The 12,347-nt window shown below is 40.6% G+C and overlaps 1 protein-coding gene across 2 annotated transcripts in view; it reads right to left on the bottom strand.

Annotated features, from left to right (window-relative positions):
• Positions 1-5,855: 5,855 nt before the first annotated feature.
• Ercc8 (ERCC excision repair 8, CSA ubiquitin ligase complex subunit) overlaps positions 5,856-12,347 on the bottom strand; it is a 34,802-nt gene continuing 28,310 nt past the window's right edge. For both annotated transcript variants that reach the window (XM_048442985.3, XM_085676728.2), the window contains 2 exons: positions 11,222-11,305; positions 5,856-6,766 (listed from right to left, as the gene is read on the bottom strand). In XM_048442985.3, the coding sequence (XP_048298942.1) occupies positions 6,698-6,766; positions 11,222-11,305 (153 nt within the window). In that variant the 3' untranslated portion in view covers positions 5,856-6,697. The remainder of the gene's footprint in view (positions 6,767-11,221; positions 11,306-12,347) is intronic.

Genomic DNA, 12,347 nt, shown 5'->3' with positions numbered 1-12,347 from the left:
GCTAGGAATAGGGCTCAGTCAGGAAAGGGTTTGCGGCACAAGCATGAAGAACGGAGTTCAGACTATCAGGGCCTGAACATCTGGGTGTGGTAGTTCACACCCACAATCCCAGTGCTGAGGAGTTGGGGGCAGGTAGGGCACACCCTACAGTGTGGTGACCACCTAATGCAGCGGAATCAGTACCTCTGTCTTAAACAATAAGGTGGAGATTGGGTAAGGCAACCTGTGGTCTCTGTAAGCATCTACTCACACATGGTGCATGTCCATCAATCCCATACCACCCCGAGAGAGACAGAGACAGAGTTAACTGACTGCTTTAGGATTCGGTCTCAGTATTCATTCAGTATAAGGTAATTCCTTCACCTTCATCATCAATGAACTTTAATTATTCATGAATAAAAATCTCTATGCATTTCACACTGAATATATTTTAAATGCTTTTAAAATCTCACAAGTGATTTTAGAAAAAGAATGAGTTTTAATAATTGACCTAGTTTCTCAGGCCTTCTTATTTTACTTTCTTGTTTAGTCTTTCCTTCCTTCCTTCCTTCTTTCCTTCCTTCCTTGCTCTCCAGTCTAGCCCCACCCTTACCACCTCACTAATACTCAGGCTGGCATTCAAATTCCAATCTTTCTGCCCTAACTAGGAACTGGGGTTAGAGGTGTCACATCTAGTTACTTCTTCTTTTTTGATGAATCCTTAATATTTTCCAGTTTCTATAGTGACCACTACTATTTTTAAGTATTTATTTTTATTTATGTGTGTGCATGTGCGCACATGTGTGTGTGTGAGAAAAACATTATAACACTATAATATTGATAAAAATGATGAACTCAATTTCCAGAGATTTATTAGCAATTCTTTATGTACAGGTTTGAACAGTGCATTTATTTAGGAACTCCAGATACACACAGCAGTTTTGATGGAGCATCATGTGACAGAGAAGGAAACTAGAGTCAGAGGTCTAGTTCTCTGCTCCTGCTAGTGTTTGTCTAAGATATCAACAGGTCCTAGTCTGGGGCTGCTACTAACCTGTACTGCACAGGACAATACAAACCAAAGAGAAGTGGCCTGCATAATTCCCTTGAGCCAGTGCTGAGCACCAGAGGCAAGGAAACAAAACAGCCAGCCAGGCCTAAGGCCATTTGCCAGCTCGGCAAGGTTTACAAAATAAACACTGACAAGGTATAAAGCACAGCTTGAGGAACCTGGTCTCGCACATCAATGTCACTGACACAAGGACCGTATGACAGATCCAGTCAAGGTGGTGACACCCTCTCTGTGAGAATGCCTTGGGAGCATGAATCAATAAACTAGTGCAGAAGCTACCGGAGTTTTCATCGGTGCCAAGAGTGCGCAGGGTGTTTACTTGCTGATTCTAACACACATAATACTGATAGAGATCACAACAGCTTGCCTTATTTTTTCCCCATTTTGAATCGTCAGTTATCTGATTAGAAACAGACAGTGGAGAAAAGAACCATACACCCCACATCCGAAGCTATTGTTGACACATCTATCAAGACATGTTATGTTTATATTGCAGGGACTGGATTATAACTCAGTTGGAAGAGTGTTTGCCTTGCATGCAAGAAGCCCTGGGTTTGATCTCAGCACCACACACACTACGTGTGGGGGCACATGCCTGTAATTTCAGTCCCTGGCAGCATCAGGAGTTCATGGTCATCCTGGGCCATATAAAAACTTGGTGGGCAACCTGGGTTACATGAGACTTTATCTCAAAAAATGTTTACATGACTTGTAATGATTCTAGAAATCAAGGAGATTTAACATTGGCTTAAGGTAGCAAAGAAGTAACTCCAAACGTTCTTTGCAAGAAAGAATTGGACATGGTGGCACGTGTCTGTAACTCCAGCACTTGGGAAGCTAAGGCAGCAGGATACAAGCAGAATGCCTGACTATGATGGTTTGAATGAGAATGGCCCCCGTAGGCTCATAGATTTGAATACTTGGTCACCAGGGAGTGACACTATTTGAAGGGATTAGGAGGAGTGACCTTGGTGGGGAAAGTGTGTCACTGGGGGTGGGCTTTTGGGTTTCAAAAAGCCTATTCCAAGATCAGAGGCTCTTTCTTCCTGTTGCCTGCAGATCCAGATGCAGAAACTCTCAGCTCCTTCTCCAGCACCATGGCTGCTGACATGCCACCATGCCATGATGACAATGGACTAAACCTCTAAAACTGTCAGTAAGCCCCAATTAAATGTTTTCCTTTCTAAGAGCTACTGTTGTCCTGGTGTCTCTTTACAGCAATAGAAACCCTAAGGCAGTTCCAAGAGTGTATGTACGTATTTGATATTGCATACTGCCCCCATACCACCTTTTTCAATATCTCTCTGTTTAAGGAAAGAACAGAGATGGAAAGCAAATAGTAACAATGATACAAATGTTCAACATAATTGGCTTAATTAAGACATTGGGCTATATACACAGCAAGTTCAAGCTCAGCATGCATACTTAGATAGACTGTGTCTCAAAATAATAAAACCAGGGGCTGGAGAGATGGCAAAGCAGTTAAGAACACCATCTGTTCTTCCAGAGGACCCAGGTTCAATTCCCAGCATCCACAGGGCAGCTCACAACTGTCTGTAACTCCAGTTCCAGGAGATCTGGCACCCTAACACAGATAAACATGTAGGCAAAACACCAGTACACATAAAAACCAAACACGAAAGGAAAAGCCATATCCACAATTGAATGGTTAACTATAAGCCATGAATCTAATACTTCTTAGCGCTCAGTCCCTCTGTTGTCCAAGCACTGTTGCAACCTTCTCTGCAGTGCCAGGCAAAGTGGTTGTTCATTCTGCAATTGGCTTTCCCTATCACACTTTCTAGAAGGTAAAATCCCCTGTGCACCAGGCTTCTGCTGCTCCATTTCTGGCAAGGTTTAAGTGATCTAAATGCATTGCTTTAATGAGCTAAATCAATCCGACCCCCTGCTCCCCACCCCTTGGTTTTCTTGTTAATATTTGGTCACTGTGATGAAAAAAGTAATCACTATAGAAAACTTAGGGCTGGAAAGATGCCTCAGTGGTTAAGAATGTGAGCGGTTTTTTCTAGAGAACCCAGGCTTGGTTCTCAGTATCCACATTAGGTGACCCACAGCTACCTGAAACTCCAGTTCCAGGGGCATCAGACACTGCTGGGCAGCTCCACAGACATCCACACCCACCTGCACACACCCACATAATGAAAGTAATAGAAACAATTCTTAAAAAACCAGCTGGCACTGAGGGTAGGGTTTGTGATAAGGCTGTTGCTGACACAGACCTAATCATGTTTTGCGAACTTTGGGACAAACTTGCAGGAGAAAAAGGGTTTAGAGTTCTGGATAAAAGGAAGTTCTGAATGCTGTATGTGGACTCACTGGGTCATTTCCATAGGAGCTCAGAAAAGCAGGATGCTAAGAGAGATGCTTGAGGGTCCAAGGGGAAGAAGAGCCCTCTCCACTTTGGAATGGGAATGCTTTCTTGTTTACTACAGGGATGAAGAGATATTGGGCTTTTGAGTGCTGAAGCAGGAGTAGGGGGACTTCTGAAGTGGAACTGAATGCATTTTGCATTGCGATACCATGAACTTCGAGACCAGTGATGGAGTGTGAGATGTCCCCCATAGGCTCCTATGCTCAAATATTTAGTCCCAAGCTGGTGATTCTATTTTCGGAGATTGCAGAATCTTTGGAAGGTGGAGTCTAGTGGGAGAAAGTAGAGCTCACCTTCAGGGAGGGATCTTGATGTTTCTGTCTGGCCCTGCTTCCTGTCCTGTCTCTGCCATCTTGCCTGCCTTCTGCTTCTGCTGCTGCAGCTACAACCTGCTCCTTCCCACCATGATGGCCTGTACTTTCAAACTGTCTGCTAGAGTCACCGCTTCCTCTTTTGTTTGTCAGGCATTTGATCCGAGATGAAAGAAGTAAATAAAATATTCACCATCTCCCAAGCTTGCCTCAAGCTTACAAAGGCCCTTGTTTCCACTTCCCTAGTCAGTCACCACATTCACGCGAGTTTTAGTCATTGTAACTGTACAAGTACAGCATGAGAAGAATCTCACTTAGAGAAGACATGTCTACAAAGGTCATCTCACCGCAGCTGTGCAGTGAAGGTGTCGTGCACTCATTTTTCTTGCCTGATGTGATGTGGCCAGCTGTTTGAAGCTCCTGTCCTGACTTCCCCGCAGGGATGAACTCTAACCTGGGATTGTTAACTGACATAAATGTGTTCTCTCCCAAAGTGCCTTTATTCAGGGCACTTATCACAGTAAAGAACTGAAACTAAAACACACACACACACACACACACACACACTCCCCTAAACCTCATACACCCAGAAAAAAAATGAGGAAGAGTTAAAGATATTCAATAAATAGGTTGTTTGCCCAAATCTAATGCCTAAGGAAAGCAGAATGCAGATCACAATGTATACAAGATACACACACACACACACACACACACATCTACATATGTGTGTTTTATATATATATATATATATATATATATATATGTGTGTGTGTGTATGTGTGTGTGTGTGTGTTCTAGTCAGAGAAATGGTTAAAATATCTGTATAAAACACAATTTGGAATATTATGAGATTATGAAAAATAATGACTCCATTATAACAATACAGAGGGGTTTATAAATGCTGAATCTGAAAAATTTAGACAGAATTATGCCATCTCATCTAGTGAAACCAAGTAAATCCTGTATGTTGACATAGGTCTATACAAAATTGTAATATAAAGGAATATACACTAGGCCAATACAACTGTGGCAAAAGTGTGAAGAATGGGGGTGGGGTACTCGTTTGAGAAGACACAGTTTCTACAATAGCAAACAGAACAGTATTTAAATTATACATGTGATAGACATGCATAGAGAATGCCTAAGTCCCAGGTACCCTGGAAAGATCCTAGGAAACCATTACTTTCCTTTTGGAGTTTTACTTTTTAAAAATTATCTATTATGTTTAGAAAACTACTTAAAATAAAATTTTTTAAAAAAGTTTAATTTTAATTGCTCTCTTAAAGGTCAAGGCATACTCCCTACAGGGAAAAAGAGCAGAATGGCTTGGCTTTCAGAAAATCGATTAAAAGGCAGTGTCCTGGTCAGAGTTACCACTGCTGTGATGAGTACTATGACCAAAACAACCTGGGGAAGAAAGGGTTTATTGGGCTTACCTATCTTACATAGGACATTGAGAGAAACCAAGGCAAGAGTTCAAACTGGGCAGGAATCTGGAGGCAGGAGCAGATGCAGAGGCCGTGGAGGAATGCTGCCTACCGGCTTGCTCAGTCTGCTTTCTTATAGAACCCAGGACCACCAGCCCAGGGATGGCTCCACCCACAATGGGCTGGGCCCTTCCACATCAGCCACAAACTGAGAAAATACCCTACAGGCCTATCTACAACTCCATCTTATGGAGGTATTTGTAAAATTGACGTTCTCTCCTTTCAGATGGCTCTGGCTTGTGTCAAGTTGACATAAGACTAGCCAGGACACATAGAAAGCACTTGGTCAGTAAAGTCTGATATAAGGCCTAGCACTAACACTAAAACCTAACAGTTATACACTTAGTACTCTAGTGCACAGAACCCTCTTTTACTACTCTACTGCTGCTAAGAACCAAGAAGAAAGGGATTGCAATATTACTGTCAGAAGGGCTGAGCCCTTAGGCCTGTGGTAGTCCTCTTGCCTAATGTGTGAGGGTTCAATCCCTAGTGAATATGCATACACACACACACACACACACACACACACACACACACACACACACACACACTGTAGGGGGTGCTTCATAATAATCGCTCCTGGGTTGACACAAAAAAGGAGAGAAGAGTAGAAATTTTACTACAACATTTCATGTTTAATCTAGACCCCAGCATGGATCTTGCAGAGTCTGACAGGAAGGAAATGAGGACCGAGTACAAGCTACCCTTTGAAACAAACAAGTGGTCAGGGGATTGCCCATGTGATACACTGTTCAGACTGTAGAGACATGAGCTGTAACCAGACAGAAAGCTAGAAGACAGTCAATTACATGAAGCTATCAATAAGAGAATACAGAGTTGCGATGTTACCTTTGCAAAAATACTTTTTCTTCTAATTATCCTTGTTAAAAATCCCTCTGGAGGTGGAAGGGGGCAGGCTGGTAGTACAGCCTGGGATCCAGAGCCGAGACAATTCCTACACTCATCAGACCTACAGGCCCCACTAAGAACAATGACCTCTGTTTTTGTACTGTGCCCATAGCAGCTGATCTGACACCATGGCAAATGGGCTCAAACAGAAAGGTTTTGAATAATTAAACCACAGAGAAGTTTATTTCAGGGTTTTATATACATTAATCTCATTTTAAAACACAGACGTAAACATCCCAAATTCAGAAACTGACTAAAGAGTTAAAAAAAAATTAAACACACACACACACACACATACACACACACAGAGCAATGTGGTACACACCTGTAATCCCAGCACTTGGGAAGCAGAGGCAGAGGAATGGCTGCAATTTTGGGCCTACTCTGGTCTACACACAGAATTCCAGGCTAGCTTCAGGCTAGCCAAGGCCACATAGTGAGACCTTGTCTCAAAACAATAGTAACCAAAAGAGGGGCCCCAAGCCGAAGTCCGCACAAACACTGCTGATGTAGAGGTCCTGCGGATAAGGAATGAAGACTGGCTAAATCACCCTTCTTCATCACTGCTGCTCCACGCATCCACAAACGCTGGATTCAACTGGGATTTAGTCGTAGGCTAAAAAAAGAGAAGAATCTATTTTTGTATTTTATAATTTTAGTCTCATACTAGGCTCAAAATATGCTACTTTAACAGCAATTAGATTATTTGGAAATCATATTACTGCTAATTTAAAAACAAAAGTAATGTAAAGAAAATGTAAATTCATTTACAACTGACAAAACTGTCTCTTCCAAAATAACCTGCTTTCCTCAAAGGAATCAGGTCACCCACATGAATAGCTCTGCAGCAATGCTGTTCACAGTAGATCTACGCTATGCCACTGCTCACAGTATTTCTAGGCAGCCATAGATTTATGCCACTACACTTCACAGTACTCCAACTCTGTGGAGAAGGCACAACACTGACGTGCAGGGGTTAAGACTGGATGCATGCGCACAGCACACTGGACAGTCCAGAATACATATGCTAGTAACTTTGTGTTGTCTGGATTAACTTTACCATCATACATAAAAAATACCAAAATCTGAGAACTATTTCATCCATCAGAATAATGTAAGCCCTCACCCCCTGAGACAATTCTTGCTCTGTAGTCTAGGCTGGCCCAAAACTCATCACACAGTTCTGGGGCTCTTTAATCTAGTCTGGCCCCAAACTGAACACGGTTCAGGGGCTACAGAGGGTTGGGAACCTTATGTGAGTGCCAGGAATCTAACCCACATCTTCTGGAAGAGTAGCCAGTGCTTTTAACCGCTGAGCCATCTCGCCAGCCCCACAAACTACAGTTCTGTAGCTCAGCTGACTTCTGAGTTTCTGGGAAGCACCACCCTTTATCCTCCTGGGGGCTAAGAGGATAAGCATGTGACACCAAGCCCAGCTGAATATTAGTTTGTAATAAAAGGTTACTGTGGCTTACTATGCAACTAAAGCATAGGTAAACTACAGGAAACTGGTAGCAGGGGCAATAACTAGCAATGAGGTTTCCCTGGGAGATTTTTCTAAAAACTATTTGGATTTTTCACTTAAAACTGCAAAAAAAACAAAAAACAAAAAAACAAAAAACCCCAACAACAACAACAAAAAAAACCACACAATATTCTTCCACCTCATAGCCATCAGTGAAAAGATTTGGCAACTAGAGAAATTTTAATTAAATGAATTATCAAGTCAGTTCACTTGTTTCTTATCTCAAAGAAATGACTTCAAAGGCTTAAAAGATGCTCTTATTTTTTTTTCTTGAATTAAGAATCAGGTTTGTTTCTTATATTGCAGTTTTTGCATCTGGCTACTTGATATGATCCGGATTTCAATAGCTAATAAATTGCAAGATTACTGCTAAATTATTTAGATATACCGTCTTTTGTAATGTAGGAAAACATCTTCTGTGAAGGTAACCCTTAAGTCATGTTTAAGAACATGGTTTACCTTACGATCAACATGGCAGAATCTTACAATCAAATGGGAAAGCCAGCGTTCCCAGTAACTTCCTCCCACCAGCTAGACTAGCTAGAAAACAATATAGTGATGGAGGCATGCTGCAGTTTTTAAACAGGCCATAGGCCACGGCTAAACTTACTGGCTATCATCACTACACATACAATAAATATTTACACTTACACTTGCCTCCAAATGGCCAAATCAAAACTATGACCAAACTCCAGCTAACCACTCATTTCCAGCAGCAGAGATGGAAGCTGGAAGTCTATTTATTCATTTACTCTTTGATCCAATGTTTGCTGAATCTCGTGATGCCCGAGATTAATAAGGGTAAGTTCCTTACAGTTCATATCTGACTTCTATCAAGGATGCTGTTTGAAGCTGGGTGTGGTGGAGCATGTCGTAATCTTTCCACTCAGGAACTTGATGATTTAACAACTACCAAGCTAGACTGCTCAGGATGGTTTTAATCTCAGAGATAACGCTTCTTTCCTGTCTTTAGACTTTTAACTTCACCTTAGATAGCTACCAAAAATATCCTTGGGGAATAAAAGCTACACAAAGCTCATATCTTCTAATTCCACAATGGAAGCCCAATGTGCAATCTACTAGTCACTTTAATTTCATTTGACAATTCAACAGAAAAAAATTTATATTTCATTATGAACTATTTTGCTTTGGTAAGGATAGAAACAAAAACAAGATTTTTGACATATTTGCACATATATTTACTACTTACAGTTGCAAACAGATATTTAGAATGCATTATAATATTACTAGTATATTTTATTGCTAAAACAATCATAAATAAAATTTCAACCCTGTGGTCAAGAACTGCAGTAACAATGTTGCAGGGGGATTTAATACACACTACTATTTGAGGCAGTAACAATGTTGCAGATGGATTTAATACACACTATTTGAGACAGTAACAATGTTGCAGGTGGATTGAATACACTACTGTTTCAGAGTCCTATACTTTGGTTTTCTCTACAACATCTCCTCCTAGTGGACATCTAGTCTATGCATGAACACCCCTCCTACCTTACCAGGTTTCTGGTTTACTGGCAGAGTTTTGTGCATAGAGATGCTGAAGCTTGGGTTTAGAAGGGATCCAGTACAGAACCAAATAATGAGAAGGACTAAAACAGCACCACAAGGACATGTCTTGAGAAGTTTCAAGTGTTACTGGAAAGTCCCAGAGCTTTCCATGTCAACAAATGATACATCTACACAAGTACAAAGTAGATACAGCCATTTACTGTGCCAATGTCTAATGTTTTGTTTTGAGACTGAATCTTGCTTTGTAGCCCAAGCTGTCTTAGTCCCCTTAGTGCTAGGATTACAAGAATGAGTCACTACACTCAGCTGGAACTAGGATTCTTGGTAAGAAGTAAAATTAGAACTCTAGTGTACTGTCCCTATATATTCCTGGCAACTAAAGGTACCTAGGAGCTACAGATAGGCTTAAGTTGACCATGCCAATTAGAAAGTCTGAGTGAGAGCAAACAGACATATTCCTCAGATATAATACAAGAGTCTGACAATTAAACAACAAATTTTAAGATCAAAAGATATCCCTGTCATCTATAGTCTTTCAATTTCTATAGGTAGACTTAAAACACTCCTTCAAAATCTGAGAAACACTCCTCAGGCGTTCCACCTTGGTTCAAAAGGAAACCTAACAACAACTTTGGTTTAACAACTTGATACGTGCACTAGCACTCAATTTAAAAATACTACTTTTTCATCCTCTACGTTTTGTAAATTTAAGGTAAGAGAGGCTACTACTACTTCAGGGCAGGGCTCTTGCCTCATCTGTTTAACACCTTTACCTAAGGCTTTTTATTCACACTGTCATATCATCCTGAGATAGGTACTATGAGGTTGCTGATCTAAGTGTGAACTGACATTGTGAAAAGACAGATTTTTAAAATGTCACAAATAATAACTCAAAAGTCAACTCCAGCTCTTTTCTTTCCACAGCTGTCATGCCATCCAAATGGGGAAGATCCAGAAACTCTGTGACTCCATGAGCTAGGGAAATAGCCGATAGGTGGCACCACAAGCACCCAGAAGGTCAAGGTAATGCTGCGGCATGTGTTACCACAGGATCAACTTAGACAATGCCATCAGGTGACTCTGGTAAAGCTGGTGTGTGGTCTTAACACTTAGAGAGGAACCAGCGCTTATGTTCACCTGCCAACCTTGGTAGACTGTGGGTCTTGTCAGTGAACAGACATGGGTAAATGTTTCCCCCACCATCAGTGTGGTATGGAGTTCTGAGGAAGGAAGAGCTCCCTAAGCAGCCCTCACTGTGAAGCCCAAATTCTTCAGAATAGCCAAAGAGAAGATGAACTGTATTGGCCACAAGACAGTTGTCCTGGTGGCTTAAAGCCAGACAGGGAGCAAACAAACAACAAAAAGAGATAACTCTACTTTAAGAAACATATCCTAAAACTAATTAGAAATATGAATAACTTTTGAAAATATATTTATATTGATGTTGTTTAAAACAATCATCAGAAACAAATACTTAAACTATGACATATAAATGACACCACACCATTAAAAGTATTTCTAATTCGTAGCTGGGCAGTGGTGGTGTATGCTTGTAATTCCAGCAATTGGGAGACAAAGGTTGGTGGCTCTCTGTGAGTTTGAGGCCAGCCTGGTCTACAGAGTAAGTTCCAGGACAGCCAAGGCTAGCTTCACAGAGGAACCCTGTCTCATCCCCTCCTACTACAAAAGTTTCCAAATCTTACTCACACATGAATGGGGGTTATTGTATCATTTCAATGAGAGAAGACTCTAAATTACGTGTCTATAAATTAACTATTGCTTTTAAAAAAATCAATGCCAGGGAAAAACAGTAAAGTAAATATAAAGTCTTTACTAATTAAAATTGAGAAAATATGTTCTCTTAATATTTTTCTGAATTTTTATGGATGTGTGGCAAAAACTATCTGTACAACCAGAAAACAACCAGAACTGCTTTAACAGTCTCCCCCATCAAATAAAAGACTAATCTTTATAATTAGCAATCACTGGGCAGTAGGTAGAAATACCACTTACTTCATCATCATCGTCAGGTATTGGTTCATATAAAGATGGTACCCAAGCGAGAATATTGCAGTCCCTGCTACCACTGTACAGTTCCTGTAATACAGAAAGCAAAGACTGATTGTTGATCAATTTAAAGCTGGTATAATGAGGAAATGAGCTGTATTAGTTTTTGAAATGATCAGACTAAGTAGGTTAATTAAGTTAGATTAATTCCATTTATTTAATTTATATTCATTAAACAAAATATGATGATGCTCCTCGGTTTTTAAAAAATGTGATGTCTTTAAATTCTGTGCATGACACAGGCAAACTTTTTAGAAATACTACAAAGCTCTGGTTATATCCTGAGATTTCATTCTCCAAAAAGATCATACCAATTTGTACCTTCTATAAATGAGAGTTTCCACTCCACTGCCCTTGGAATCTTCCCAGGAATAACCAATATAATATGAAGCTTTATATTTTAAAATAGAGCCAAGCGTTAGAGCTTACAGTAAGAAAATCTTATAGACATTCAATGTCTTACTAGTTTTGTCAATACTCATGAGTATGTTTCTAAGTGTTAGAAAAAGTAAAATGTACAATATCTTTTCTCTGACAAAAACTGAGGCATCTACAATAATGACATCAAAGAAGAAAACAAGAGATTCTACAAAAACAGGCCAAAGTTCCATTTAGTTACAGCTACCCGGCTGTTCTTCCAAAGCTTCAGGATCCCACTCTGTCTGCGGAGACATTCACTACATGGAAGGACTCATGGGCTGATGCACATTTGGGTCAGTGTCTTAATGGACATGCTGTTTGCTCCCACTGAACATCACTCACTCCTTCCCAACAAACTGAAAACAGTCTGGTCATGCAGTAAATTAAGTACGTAGTGTTTCCGGATGTGTTCAGTGACCGAATCTTTCTGAGTCTGAAGCACATAAAGATGTGGTATTTGGCTGTGAGTAGTAGCACATGACTTTAATCCCAGCACTTGGGAACTGGAGGCAGGAGGATCAGAAGTTTGAGATTACTCTTGGCTACATAGCAAGTTTGGGGACAGTCTGGTTTATATGAGACCTTGTTTCAAAAACAAAGTAGAATAAAACGTAACAGGCAGAGCATTTCACAGGTAACAGACCACCCCAGG

The sequence above is a fragment of the Myodes glareolus genome, chromosome 15 (genome assembly GCF_982192425.1).
Source record: "Myodes glareolus chromosome 15, mMyoGla1.1, whole genome shotgun sequence".
In the NCBI taxonomy this organism is placed as follows: Eukaryota; Metazoa; Chordata; class Mammalia; order Rodentia; family Cricetidae; genus Myodes; species Myodes glareolus.
This window is presented reverse-complemented; position numbering and strand designations above follow the sequence as displayed.